The 15,519-nt window shown below is 44.9% G+C and overlaps 1 protein-coding gene across 1 annotated transcript in view; it reads left to right on the top strand.

Moving 5' to 3' along the window:
- The window catches only part of LOC139418470 (roundabout homolog 2-like), a 120,204-nt gene that overhangs the window by 39,943 nt on the left and 64,742 nt on the right, over window positions 1–15,519 (top strand). The window contains exon 3 of the mRNA XM_071167941.1: window positions 15,489–15,519. This exon is cut by the window's right edge and continues 127 nt beyond it. Within this exon, the coding sequence (XP_071024042.1) occupies window positions 15,489–15,519 (31 nt within the window). The remainder of the gene's footprint in view (window positions 1–15,488) is intronic.

Genomic DNA, 15,519 nt, shown 5'->3' with positions numbered 1-15,519 from the left:
GGTATGAACAATTGACAAATTTATTGGCAAGGGCGGTCAATTTAAAAATCATTCCTTCCTCCCTCGCCCCTTGCCCTGCAAGTGTAACGTCATGATACGTCATCAGAAGTGTCCACTTAATTTGAGGGCTTAGGGAATAGGGTGCGTCTTTTAAGAGTTTGAAATGCAGCCTGGGTTTGTTTCTTCACTGTGTATCGTCAATAGTAGTCACAGGGAGAGTGAGTGACATGACATGTTTTCCCTTGTGGTCAGTCGGCCTTGACCTTGTGGTCAACTGTGTATCCCAATGGGGAGCTGAAGATCAGAAGGGAGACTCTGCAATGCTGAACCATATTCCTCAACCTTCTCAACCTTCTCTTTCCTCTCTTCTTCATTCCTATCTTTCTAGCTGTGTGTCACGGTCGTCATAATGAGGAGACCAAGACGCAGCGTGGTAAGCGAACATAACTCTTTAATAAAGAGAGAACACTGAAAAGAAACTAAACAAAACAACAAAGCGAACCGTGACGCAATATGGCTAGTGCAGAACAGGCAACTAAACATAGAATATAACCCACAAAACCAAAATGAAAAATGGCAACCTAAATATGATCCCCAATCAGAGACAACGATAAACAGCTGTCTCTGATTGGGAACCAATTCAGACCACCATAGACCTACATATACCTAGACATACCAAAACCCCATAAACATACAAAAAACCCCTAGACAATACAAAAACTACACAAACCACCCTTGTCACACCCTGACCTAACCAAATAATAAAGAAAACAAAGATAACTAAGGTCAGGGCGTGACACTGTGTCTGTTTCTCCTTCTCTTCCTCCTCTTCCACTTTTCAGCTTTCCATTGTCAACTCCTGACTCACTTTTTTAATGGTTGTGTTATTTTTCTTTCACAATAGAACGTTGATTTCCATTAGGGTGCTTGTTGTTTTAATGTGTTATTTCATCACTCAAGAGACATTATTGATAATGATAATGGCAATCAACTAGCTGCACAGCTGGGGTTTGTGGGATCTGCTGATTTTAAAAAGCTGTTGTGAGAGAGAAACAAAATGGGTGTATGTTTTATTTAGCTTTCAATGCTTCCAAAATAAGTGAACCATTTTTCTCTCCACTGGTTTGCGTGTCTAGTTAGCAAGCTGTCTCTGTGTTCATGTTGCATCTTCAGAAAAGGGAACGTGGCATTCAGCGTAATAGCGTAAGTGCCCTTGGAAGTAAGTTGAAGTTGCCAGTCTTGTGGAGGGTCAACAGTGGGAATCACGGTGGCGGTGTGGGCTTTGCCCCTTCTGGAGAGTGGAATGGGAAGGGGATTTAGAATCCAGGGGATTTAGCTGACTGCTACGTTTGAGAAGAGTGACCTAGTGCTCTTTAAATCCTCTGGGTACTTTTCAGGGAGCTTGGGGAAGGTAGGCATCCTGGAAATGCAGCATCAAGCGCTCCATAATGACTGGGGATATACTGTGATATGCTTCCATTTTTTGCTGCAATAGCCTCTGACAATGGTGAGCTGCTTAGTAGAGCAGACAGTGGGGCAGGGGCATGGGATTTTAAAATGTGCAGGTCTTTATATGACCAGGATAGGCTGTGGAGCTTACCATTGAGATATTGACTACAGTGCAGTATACGCTGCACTTCAAAGTTCACTGTGTCCTCTCTCACCTGCCAGACAACATCCCTCCCTCTCTCCCTGTCTCTCTGTCCCCTATGGCAGAAGCCATGTTCAGGCAATTAGGTCCTCGTTAACCACGAGTGGTTGTTGTTGTAATTAGCAGAACCACTGGGCTGCTTCTCTCACCTCTGATGGCATCATGGTCACTGGAGGTGCAGGCGTTGCCACGGTGTTGCCACGGTGATAACTACCTCAGTCGCGGTGGGGTAACAAGGCCAGAACACACGCTCATCCACCTTAGGATATGGTTTGTTGTTGTGTTCTCCCTCCTTACACCAGGACAAGGACTAGATATCACAAGTCTGTCATATTGTGTGTGTTTATGTGTACTAGCTTCCATGTCCTACTGTATGTGCCAGTCATTCATTCATTCATTGCATGCATCACTATATAATGACCTCTTCCTCCACGGATATGTCAGTGTTGTCTTGATCTTTCTTCTTGTTCATCTCTCCATAGACGATTGGGTTTGGCATATGGAGACGTATGTGAAATGGGAGGACGGAGCCCCAGACTGGCTCCAGTGTCAGCAGGCAGAGATAGTGGCTGGCGAGGCAGAAGCAGGCAGAGGCAGCCTGGCTGTCACAGCAGTCATCTTCAGATGATTTAAAGGGTTATTACACTGCCCACAGGGGAAGAGCCATCCCTTCCTTATTTATTTATCCTCTCTTTCTCGCTCTCTTTCTTTCTCTCTCTTTCTCTCTCTCTCCCTGCTGATGGTGAGATTTCTGTGATCAATCACTGCGTGTCAGTTATAGCAGTGCCAGGACCAGAGCCTGGCCGCGGGCGATGGTGAAGGCAATAAAAGATTTGGAAGAGTTTCACCTTGATGAAATAATAAGATAAAACAGCAGACAATAGAATCAACTGTGTCTGATTTCTTAGGGTGGAGAGCCTACGAAGGAGCTATATCGATAAAGAATGTGTGTGTCCCTGCTGATCTCTGGATGTGGCTGTGTGGTCAGGTACATTGTTAAGGCACCAATGTTTAGTCTCTACTACTAGCTGGATGTATCATCTACAGTGTATCGAATGGCATTAACTCTTTCCTCTCAGAAAATGTAATGAATGAAGAGCAGAAGCTAATCCTCGGATCTGTCCCCAGTTAGTCTGCTTATAGACCAGCGGTCAGCCGGCCGGGCAGTGGGGCGCTCAGGCAGTCGGTCGTCCTGCTGTTGGGCTCGCTGTCAGCCATATGCTAGAGCTCTGACCAGCCATTGATGTGCTGTCTGTCTGTCTCTGGGATGGCCAGATTGCTAGACGATTGTATCAGAGCACTGTGGTTTGATGTGACAGCCGGTCCTTTGACTGCCACCACCAGTATAGTGTTCAGTCTGTGGCCACATCAACATGAATCGGACTTCACAGGACATGACATTACAACTGTCAACAGAATGATGGTATTAGCTGCAGTAGTGCAACAAGGCAGGACTGTGTCAGCTGAAAGATCTGCTGAATAACCACATCATTGTTTAATAATAGGACTGGAATTACTGTGTTTGTTAGTTCAAGTTGAACTTGAACTTGTTTGTCCCAAACTGTCAGTCCAAAGTGATTGACACCCTACAGTTAATGGAAAGTCTGTTAGTGGAAGGTCTGGTCCTTGTTTGACCCAATACCACACAGAGCCCTACAGACACACAGCTTAACACGTCTCTAAAAGGGCCAGTCTGCTGTCTTTTGCCCAGTTGGCAGTGAGGTGTGGCCCCTGTCCTGTCACTCAGCTGTCCCTGGGCCAGTGGGCTGTGGGCTGAGTCAGAGTCAGGATTAGAGGTGCTGAGACCTCCAGCTGTGCTGGGATCAGCCAGCCTGGTATTTACTGTTATTTTGCTCAGCATCACGTCACGTATACGCTGTCCTCTGTCCTCTGAGGTTCATTTCACACAGCTCTGGTAATGACCTGCTATATCTGAATTTACTTTAACGGTTTTCTATTACGATTGCAGGCTTAGGATAAACCTCAAAAAATAAAACATTAACAGGCTTCTTTTACAGAGTATTTTCTTTTCTACCCTTCAGGGGGAGATGGATAAAGAGATGGGGAGTGAGGGATTTAGAGAGATAGTGTGGAAGAGATGGAAGGATAGATTGTGAAAGCGGTGGCGGAAAGATTGTGGAGGAGGAGAGAGTGATGGTTAGGGTGAGAGATTAATGCTGAGGTTTGTGAATAAATAAACAAGATGCTTTGTCAGAAGAGTTAGAGAGAGTCATGGAGGACGAGAGACTGCAGGCACAATTACTGCTGCTGTCGGGAGAGACAGGGATTTGTGTGTGTGTGTGTGTGTGTATGCGTGTGTGTGTGTGTTATGCATGTGTGTGTTATGCATGTGTGTATGTTGTTGTGTGTGCGTGTGTTGTGTGTGTGTGTTGTGTGTGTGATATGAATGTGTGTAATGCATGTGTGTGTGTGTTGTTATGTGTGTGTGTTCTTACGTGTGTGTGTGTGTGTTGTGTGTGTGTGTGTGTGTGTTGGTATCTGTGTGTGTGTGTGTGTGTGTGTGTGTGTGTGTGCGTGTGTTGGTATCTGTGTGTGTGTGTGTGTGTGTGTGTGTGTGTGTGTGTGTGTGTGTGTGTGTGTGTGTGTGTGTGTGTGTGTGTGTGTGTGTGCGTGTAAGAGAATGCAGAAGACTGACAGAAGAAGAAGGGAAAACTGATTAAACCTTATTCCTGGAAGTCTGCCACACAAAGGCCTCTTGTGGGATGAGCGCTTATGTTTTCCTCTTTTTCTGCTCTCCTTCCTCTCTCTTTCACTCCCGCTCCCTCTCAGATCCCTCTCAGTGCCAGCACACACAGCTGAATGGGAAGTCATGTTTGACACAGAGGCCCTTTGGAACATGTTACAGTGGAGCTCCCTGAGAGGAGTGTGGTGTGTATGTGGAGTGCGTGACGTGCGTGTGTGGTGTGTGTGTGTGTGTGTATGAGGTCTGTGTATGCAGTGTGTAGGGGCGACCGAATGTCCTCCGTCAGAGGAGACTCGTTGTGATCCCCCTCTGATGAGCTATCATCGGAAAGCTTTGACTGATTCCCCATGCCTATCTGTCTGTTGAACTGTCATCCGTAAAGAATTGATGCCATTTGCTGAGGTGGCACTGCAGTCAGGCCTCTGATTGATAGTCCATCTTTATCTGCCCAGGTGCTCTGTGCAGGGAGCTGTGCAGGGTGCTATGCAGGGAGCTGTGCAGAGAGCTGTGCAGGGAGCTGTGCGGGGAGCTGTGCAGGGAGCTGTGCAGGGAGCTGTGCAGGGAGCTGTGCGGGGAGCTGTGCAGGGAGCTGTGCAGGGAGCTGTGCGGGGATGGTTTCATGTGTCTATACTCTCTGGGTGTTGGACTTTGTTTATATGTGGGAAACTAGTGATGCTGTCCCCCCAATGCTACTTTTGACCCCAAACCGTCCCCCAGACTACGTCTCCGTCTACAGTCCTGATGAATATGGTGGGTGGCAGTGGCAGCAGTGGGCTACCGTGTGCCCAAATGTGATTAACATGGATTTGGGGTGAATAATCCTAATGGGTACTGTAAGCTGCTTCCAGGGGCTCAGTAGCGCCTGTGGGGGGGTGGGGGGGGGGGGCAGAACACACCTGTTTCAAACTCCCTAGCCGTCACGCCTTCCCCCTCCTCTCTCGCATGGCACTGGACTTGTTTTGATGCCATGCTTTCCCTTGGCACAGAAGGTTGGTGGTAGTGGCCTTATTAGCAGCTGGTATTTCACCAACACTGGCACATTATACGTTACCCACCATCGTTCTTCAATGTGTAGTGGAGGGGTTTGTGTCTACCAGTATGCCTAAAGGTACCCCGTGCTGTAGAGCGTGTGCTATTCTCCCGTAGACCCACGCCCTGAGATGGTCTCCCCTGTTCCCCCTGTTTCCCCTGCTTACCTTTCTGCTGATTCCCCAGTCAAAGGTCACGTTATCACACTCTTCAATGAAACAACCAAAAGGACGTGTGTGTATGCAGAAGTGTGATTATGGATTGGTGTGATAGCATGGCATTACCATATTAATGAGCTTTCTCTTTGTCCTGAATGGCGGCTGTTGCAAATGGGAACATGTTTACTGCAGCCCCATCCTCCACCTGTTTACATTCTATATCTCTAAACATATACACGCTGTGTGCCATCTGCATGTGTCCAGCAGAAAGAATGTAATCGTAGCCCGGCAGTAAACAAAGCTCAGAATATTCCTCCCCACTCCGCTCTCTGTTAGCTAGGCAGCTCTGCTCGCCACTGTTTGAACACGCTGGATGGTTTCGAGGCACAGATGGTCCCAGGCATTTTGTTGCTTCTCTCTGACACCACTTTTTTAAATTACCTCCCAGCAGAATTGGACCGATGTAGAGAAATGCTGAATTTCATGCAGTTTCATCTGCCTGTTTGCTGTTTTATCATTTGTCAGTGAGAAGAGAGGAGAGAGCAGCAGGCATATTGGAGAAGATGAGTGGCAGCCATATTTTTCTCTGGGATTTACACGCGCGCTCCCTCTGCTTCTCTCTGTCTCTCATTGTTTCTCTTACACACCTACTCTGATAAGCTGAACAGTTTAGTTGGTATTTAAACCCGAGCTTAGTGAGAACACAAGCACGTTTAGGGACGTTATTTTGCATTATCAAGTTCTCTCCATTATGGTTGAGCAGCCTTTTGCAACACCGCGCTGTGTGATCTCAGCGAAGGAAGACAAGTGCATATAATAAAGCCATTCTCCCCAGGCTATAGCTGCTTTAGTGAAACAAGGCGGATAAAAGGCAAGATTCAGATCCCTGACTCACACTCCCGCTGATGCATAACATTCTCACAATATTGCTGGAAGGTTTTATGATGCTAGCGACCACTCTGCGAAATAAAATACAACTTCAGACTCTCTGCTATTTCACTCTCTCTCTTTCTTTCTCTCTGTCTCCATCTCTCTCTGTGTTTCTGTCTCTCTGCTATTTCACTCTCTCTCTCTTTCTTTCTCTCTGTCTCCATCTCTCTCTGTGTTTGTCTCTCTGCTATTTCACTCTCTCTTTCTTTCTCTCTGTCTCCATCTCTCTCTGTGTTTGTCTCTATGCTATTTCACTCTCTCTCTCTTTCTTTCTCTCTGTCTCCATCTCTCTCTGTGTTTCTGTCTCTCTGCTATTTCACTCTCTCTATCTTTCTTTCTCTCTGTCTCCATCTCTCTCTCTGTGTTTCTGTCTCTTTGCTAATTCACTCTCACTCTCTACAGTTGAAGACGGAAGTTTACATACACTTCGGTTGGAGTCATTAAAACTAGTTTTTCAACCACTCCTTCAGATTTCTTCAAAACTATAGCTTTGGAAAGTCGGTTAGGACATCTACTTTGTGCATGACACAAGTCATTTTCCCAACAATTGTTGACAGACAGATCACTTATAATTCACTGTATCACAATTCCAGTGGGTCAGAAGTTTACATACACTAAGTTGACTGTGCCTTTAAACAGCTTGGAAAATTCCAGAAGATGTCATGGCTTTAGAAGCTTCTGATAGGCTAATTGACATAATTTGAGTCAATTGGAGGTGTACTTGTGGATGTATTTCAAGGCCTACCTTCAAACTCAGTGCCTCTTTGCTTGACATCATGGAAAAATCAAAAGAAATCAGCCAAGATCTAAAATAAAATGGTCTGGTTCATCCTTGGGAGCAATTTCCAAACGCCTGAAGGTACCACGTTCATCTGTACAAACAATAGTATGCAAGTATAAACACCATGGGACCACGCAGCCGTCATACCACTCAGGAAGGAGATGCGTTTTGTCTCCTAGAGATGAACGTACTTTGGTCCGAAAAATGCGAATCAATCCCAGAACGACAGAAAAGGACCTTGTGAAGATGCTGTAGGAAACCGGTACAAAAGTATTTATATCCACAGTAAAACGAGTCCTATATAGACATAAACTGAAAGGCCGCTCAGCAAGGAAGAAGCCACTGCTCCAAAACCGCCACAAAAAAGGCAGACTACGGCTTGCAACTGCACATGGGGACAAAGATTGTACTTTTTGGAGAAATGTCCTCTGGTCTGATGAAACAAAGATAGAACTGTTTGGCCATAATGACCATCGTTATGTTTGGAGGATAAAGGGGAGGCTTGCAAGCCGAAGAACACCATCCCTACCGTGAAGTACGGGGGTGGCAGCATCATGTTGTGGGGGTGCTTTGCTGCAGGAGGGACTGATGCACTTTACAAAATAGATAGCATCATGAGGGGAAAATGATGTGTATATATTGAAGCAACATCTCAAGACATCAGTCAGGAAGTTAAAGCTTTATCGAAAATTGGTCTTCGAAATGAACAATGACCCCAAGCATACAGTGGGGTAAAAAAGTATTTAGTCAGCCACCAATTGTGCAAGTTCTCCCACTGAAAAATATGAGAGAGGCCTGTAATTTTCATCATAGGTACACTTCAACTATGACAGACAAAATGAGAAGAAAAAAATCCAGAAAATCACATTGTAGGATTTTTAATGAATTTATTTGCAAATTATGGTGGAAAATAAGTATTTGGTCAATAACAAAAGTTTATCTCAATACTTTATATATATATACCTTATATACCCTTTGTTTGTTGGCAATGACAGAGGTCAAACGTTTTCTGTAAGTCTTCACAAGGTTTTCACACACTGTTGCTGGTATTTTGGCCCATTCCTCCATGCAGATCTCCTCTAGAGCAGTGATGTTTTGGGGCTGTTGCTGGGCAACACGGACTTTCAACTCCCTCCAAAGAGTTTCTATGGGGTTGAGATCTGGAGACTGGCTAGGCCACTCCAGGACCTTGAAATGCTTCTTACGAAGCCACTCCTTCGTTGTCCGGGCGGTGTGTTTGGGATCATTGTCATGCTGAAAGACCCAGCCACGTTTCATCTTCAATGCCCTTGCTGATGGAAGGAGGTTTTCACTCAAAATCTCACGATACATGGCCCCATTAATTCTTTCCTTTACACAGATCAGTCATCCTGGTCCCTTTGCAGAAAAACAGCCCCAAAGCATGATGTTTCCACCCCCATGCTTCACAGTAGGTATGGTGTTCTTTGGATGCAACTCAGCATTCTTTGTCCTCCAAACACGACGAGTTGAGTTTTTACCAAAAAGTTCTATTTTGGTTTCATCTGACCATATGACATTCTCCCAATCTTATTCTGGATCATCCAAATGCTCTCTAGCAAACTTCAGACGGGCCTGGACATGTACTGGCTTAAGCAGGGGGACACGTCTGGCCAGAAATCTTGCTTGTTTGTAGGTGACCAAATACTTATTTTCCACCATAATTTGCAAATAAATTCATTAAAAATATGAAGCACCTACAATAAGGTCTCCTGGGTGGCGCAGTGGTTAAGGGCGCTGTACTGCAGCGCCAGCTGTGCCATCAGAGTCCCTGGGTTCCTGCCCAGGCTCTGTCGTAACCGGCCGCGACCGGGAGGTCCGTGGGGCGACGCACAATTGGCCTAGCGTCGTCCGGGTTAGGGAGGGCTTGGTCGGTAGGGATGTCCTTGTCTCATCGCGCACCAGCAACTCCTGTGGCGGGCCGGGCGCAGTGCGCACTAACCAAGGTTGCCAGGTATACGGTGTTTCCTCCGACTCATTGGTGCGGCTGGCTTCCAGGTTGGATGCGCGCTGTGTTAAGAAGCAGTGCGGCTTGGTTGGGTTGTGTATCGGAGGACGCATGACTTTCAACCTTCGTCTCTCCCGAGCCCGAAGGGAGTTGTAGCAATGAGACAAGATAATAGCTACTACAACAATTGGATACCACGAAATTGGGGATAATTGGAGTGGCCATCACAAAGCCCTGACCTCAATTCTATAGAGACTTTGTGGGGAGAACTGAAAAAGCGTGTGCGAGAAGGAGGCCTACAAACCTGACTCAGTTACACCAGCTCTGTCAGGAGGAATGGGCCAAAATTCATCCAACTTATTGCAGGAAGCTTGTGGAAGGCTACCCGAAATGTGTGACCCAAGGTAAACAATTTAAAGGAAATGCTACCAAATACTAATTGAGTGTATGTCAACTTCTGACCCACTGGGAATGTGATGAAATAATTAAAAGCTGAAATAAATCATTTTCTCTACTATTATTCTGACATTTCACATTCTTAAAATAAAGTGGTGATCCTAACTGACCTAAGACATGGAATTTTTACAAGGATTAAATGTCAGGAATTGTGAAAAACTGAGTTTAAATGTATTTGGCTAAGGTGTATGTAAACTTACAACTTCAACTGCATTTAAAAAAAAAATATATTATTATTTATTTCACCTTTATTTAACCAGGTAGGCAAGTTCTCATTTACAATTGCGACCTGGCCAAGATAAAGCAAAGCAGTTCGACACAGCAGCATGGAGTAAAACAAACATACAGTCAATAATACAGTAGAAAAATTTGTCTATATACAATGTGAGCAAATGAGGTGAGATAAGGGAGGTAAAGGGGGAAAAAGGCCATGGTGGCGAAGTAAATAAAATATAGCTAGTAAAACACAGGAATGTTTGATTTGCAGTGGAAGAAAGTGCAAAGTAGAGGGGAGAGGTAGTTGTTTGGGCTAAATTGTAGATGGGCTGTGTACAGGTGCAGTAATCTGTGAGCTGCTCTGACAGGTAGTGCTTAAAGCTAGTGAGGGAGATGTGTGTTTCCAGTTTCCAGTTTCAGAGATTTTTGTAGTTCGTTCCAGTCATTGGCAGCAGAGAACTGGAAGGAGAGGCGGCCAAAGGAAGAATTGGTTTTGGGAGTGACCAGAGAGATATACCTGCTGGAGCGTGTGCTACAGGTGGGTGTTGCTATGGTGACCAGCGAGCTGAGATAAGAGGGGACTTTACCTAGCAGGGTCTTGTTGATGACCTGGAGCCAGTGGGTTTGGCGACAAGTATGAAGCGAGGGCCAGCCAACGAGAGCGTACAGGTCGCAGTGATGGGTAGTATATGGCGCTTTGGTGACAAAACGGATGGCACTGTGATAGACTGCATCCAATTTATTGAGTATGGTATTGGAGGCTATTTTGTAAATTACATCGCCGAAGTCGAGGATCGGTAGGATGGTCAGTTTTACAAGGGTATGTTTGGCAGCATGAGTGAAGGATGCTTTGTTGCCAAAAAGCCAATTCTAGATTTAACTTTGGATTGGAGATGTTTGATGTGAGTCTGGAAGTTTACAGTCTAACCAGACACCTAGGTATTTGTAGTTGTCCACATATTCTAAGTCAGAACCGTCCAGAGTAGTGATGTTGAACGGGCGGGCAGGTGCAGGCAACGATCAGTTGAAGAGCATGCATTTAGTTTTACTTGTATTTAAGAGCAATTGGAGGCCACGGAAGGAGAGTTGTATGGCATTGAAGCTCGTCTGGAGGGTTGTTAACACAGTGTCCAAAGAACGGCCAGAAGTATACAGAATGGTGTCGTTTTAGTCATTTAGCAGACGCTCTTATTCAGAGTGATTAGTGCATTAATCTTAAGATAGCTAGGTGAGAGAACCACATATTACAGGGACCCCCCCCCCTCCCCTAACACACCCACTCCCACAATGTACTGTACTGCAGAAGGCTCTCAGTGTCCAGTCCTAGAAACACACAGAGCCTGTGGGCCACTGAGTCATTTCCAGTATGACTGGGCAAGAGATGACATCAGAGCCCAGCGACTAACTTATTGTCAAACACGGGACCATTATCTAATTGTACTAAATCAGACCTTTTTAAATGACTTTTTTCCTTCAGTTAATAACAAAGTTATAAAGTTTATAACAAAGTTTTTCCTTCAGTTTATAACAAAAGTCCTTCAGTTTGTTATAAACATTCATTAAAAGCCATTTACCACGCCATCAATCCATATATTTCTATGTTACAGTATTTTCAGACACAGAAGGCTACAAACCAGCTGTAGCTGCTGTTGTACAGTAGAAGGCGAGTTTAAGTGGGTGAGGGAGAGAAGTAGGTTAGGTAAGGTTGGGAGCAGGAGCAGGAGAAGCGTGTGAGTCAGTGAATGCGTAAAGAGACAGAAGTGTAGACGATCATCAATTATAGATGTTGAAGTGTGGTCTGCGGGAGCTCTGTTACTGTAATTGGGAGAACGTAGAGAGAGAGAGAGAGAGAGAGAGGGAGGGATGGGGGAGGGGAGGAGAGCGTCCGCTGACACCTACATCTTCAATTTACATTACATGACAAAAGGACGGGATGCTAATGCAACATGATTGTAGTTACTGCTTAACTGTTAACCATTCAGGGTGACTGGCTGGCTGTCTGGCTGACCCGCAGGCGAATGGAAGACAGAGACATTGGTACATCTCTGTGAGATGAGTATGTCATGTACTGTCCCAATGTTAAAAGTTATGAAGGGAGAGGCACTCACCGTTATAGTCGAGACATGTCACCAGTCACATAGACAGACACCTAAGGAGTAGGATACAAGTTGGGGCATCAGTGGTTTAAATATCAGTAATTGGATGTGACCTGCTGATTGATGTTACGTATCGTGTCGTGCCCATTATTAATCAGTGGCATCCTTACCCCTCTTTGCTCCTCGAGCTTCATTGGCTTATACGTGATCTGTGTGTCTGTTGTATAAACAACTGAAATTACTGTATATACTTTGTTTGCCGCCAGCCACATCCTCTCTGTGAGTGGCTTTTGGTCTGTTGTCTGTCCTTCCTGCCGTCGCTGCCTGGCTGCTGGAATGATAGGTAATGTTCTGGGCTCATGGCCCTGGGGAACGCTGGGTAAACGCTCGCCGTCTCGACTCTGAAGTTTCTCCTGACTGATTGCTGATGACTTTTTTAGGGCACAGATATGCTAAGTTGTTTATTTATTCAAAAATCCCCCAATGCAAATAACCCCCTCCCTGTTCCAGACCCCATTGGGTGTCTGTTGTCTCTCTCGCTCTCCATCTCTGGCTCTTTTTGATAATGCATCATCAGCAAATGTCGGTAGTACGTGACCCGGGCAACTGTGTTAGTGTATGTGCACGTCTGCACGTGCACGTGTGTAGGCTATGTGTCATAAGTGTGACAGAAATGGGACAGGCCTCTGACTGCTGTTGAGAAAGTGACACGCCCCTGCAGGCTGTTCTCATCACATAGACTATTCAACAAACTCCAAGCCACTGTTCAGCAGACCTGTGTCAAGAGAGATCATATTATAAAACACCCCATTCTACAGCCAGCAATTCCAGTAGTAGTCCTAGTTTTTGGACTCTGTTACAGCACTGGCCTACATGCAGTATAGACGGGTTGGTTGTTTAGCAGCAAAACCGACGCATGCACAACTATGGAGCAAAACACACTGGGCTGGCTTAGATTGGTGACAGCTATATTTAGTCTCCAATGTTTATTGGAAACCTAAATACATTTGCACAATGAGCACTTGTTTCTCAAATACATTGTTACAGATGTTGGTTAGCTAGCAAGCGCATTTGAGCCTATATTAGCCAGGAATTTATTTGCCATTGTAATCCTTGGGCAAGCCGTGTTTTTTTAAAATGTATTTATCTAATACATTTTTGGGATGGAAAACCGATTTAAGCGTAAACTTGTAACGGGTGTCGTCGGAAGGAGGATGAGACCAAGGCGCAGCGTTCCTTGAGTTCCACGTAACCTTTATTACTGAGGTGAAACTTTAGACAAAACGATAAAGAAACCAGCGTCCGAACAGCTTCCTTGTGCAAACTACCTGCACACAAACGAAGAACAAGATCCCACACAGAAGGAAGGGAAAAAAAAGCTACCTAAGTATGATTCCCAATCAGAGACAACGATAGACAGCTGTCCCTGATTGAGAACCATACCCGGCCAAACACAAAGAAATACATAACATAGAAAAATGAACATAGAATGCCCACCCAAATCACACCCTGACCAAACCAGAAATAGAGACATAAAAAGTTCTCTACGGTCAGGGCGTGACAGAACTAAAACGACTAAAACACGATATAAAGGATGTAGAAAAGATAATAGAGTGGATCTATATATTTTTTTAGAATCTTTAAGAACTAACAATCACCAAAATAGAAGCTAGACAGTCAGGAAGAATTAAAAATAAAAAATGTGCAAAATGTGTAGAATTGCAAGAAATTGGCTTAAAAATGTCTCTACGACGCCAAGATGGGGGGGCCTCTGAAGTGTTCTCTAAAATGTATGCTGTACTGACGGCCAGACCCCATTTATTGCCACGCCCCCTGCCACGCCCCCTGCCGCCACGCACCCTGCCGCGCACACCACCTAAGCCCCTTTTTGATCCAGAACAAAACCTATTAGAATAACATGGCATCAGTCAAAACACCTCAAAACAGGACTTGGTATCAATAATAAGATACAATTACCTGAAAAGATTCACCTCTTGTCATTGTTGCTAGTTATCTGGCCATCCAGAATCACAACAACACATGGCCGTCTGCCCCATTGAAGCGTGCACATCGCTATTGTAACATCGTCAGATGTTATCATGCAAGATTTGCATACCTCTTTTATGATAGAGTACGTTGCGAGACCAAATCCAGAACAAACAACCACTTGCTAAACACCTGCTCTCTTTTTAAATCATTATCACTCATTTTATTGCTCACATGCAGTTTCAAGCCCTTTTCATCTCTGCTTGTTGTGTCTATGGTGTTTAGCAAAGTCGTATTCCTCAAATACTGTAGATAGATTTCTGTCTCATTTCGGGAGGCTTGAATCATGGCAAGGTTTAAATGTTGGCCTTCAGCTACATGTACGGGACCAGTTTGTAATATTAGGATGCAGAAACCAGATGCTCCACCAGCTCTAGCTCCCCTCTCACCTCACATAATGAGGACTTCATGTAATGAGGCCCCTATGGTCATTTATATACAAATATCTTCACATTGCACCATATTTTTACCACCCGCCACACTAGAGAATTGAAGCCCATTTCAGAATAATTCTATTGGGTTGGGTTTCTACCTTCTCAGAGGTGTGCAGGGTTGCATCTAAATTCACTTCTTGCTGACCAAAATGTGTTCTCTCCCACAGTTGTGTTTTTTCCTTCTCTCCTCACTGTGCTGGAACAAATACAGCGGGAATATGTGGCTCTTACATGGTCACGTTTACATTTGAGTCATTTAGCAGATGCAGGTGCTCTCATCCAGAGCGACAGTCAGTGCATTCAATCTTAAGCTAGCTAGGTGAGACAACCACATATCACAGTCATAGTAAGTACATATCCTCAATAAAGTAGCTATCAGCAAAGTCAGTGCCATTAAGACAAGTTAAGTGCGAGTGTTCGCGCAATAATTGTATTATTTTTCTTCCTGGAGGCTTGAAAATTGTATTGCATTCCGAATGGAATATCACGCTCAGCGTTTCCTAAAGGTGCAACGTTTTAAGTGGGGGTGTCACTATGGGGTGGAAGAAAGGCTCGTCTGAGTGAGTAGAGGAGTGACGTGTGACAGTGACAGAACCCACCCAGCCATATGGCTCTGTAGACCTGGCCAGGCCTCTGTGACTGAGACACCCCTGATCTCATCTGCCACAGCTTCCTGTGATTGACAGCAGGACCTCGGGGCTCTGGCTCCATCCCACACAATTCCTGTTTGAGTAGAATTCTGCTCTAGGCTCTGGCTCTCCTCCAGTTATTTTCTTTACTCTGCTACTAACTGACAGAGAGCAACGTTATTTCTACACTGTATATTAATTACACTTATTGTCCGTGAACTCTTTGTTTTTTGTTGTTGTTGATCATCCAGCTTGGATGATCTACCCACACAGTGGATGAAACACTACATCAACTATATCCACAATGAACCTAGTAAAAAAAAACAACCTAGTAAACCTAGTAAAATTTTTTTTTAAAAAGAGTCTAACCTCCCTCTCTCTGTTTCTCCCAGTGTTGCGTGACGACTTCAGACAGAACCCCCA

Source organism: Oncorhynchus clarkii, chromosome 10, assembly GCF_045791955.1.
Source record: "Oncorhynchus clarkii lewisi isolate Uvic-CL-2024 chromosome 10, UVic_Ocla_1.0, whole genome shotgun sequence".
Lineage (NCBI taxonomy): Eukaryota > Metazoa > Chordata > Actinopteri > Salmoniformes > Salmonidae > Oncorhynchus > Oncorhynchus clarkii.
Note: the sequence above shows the minus strand (reverse complement) of the source record. Positions and strands in the feature narration are given on the sequence as shown.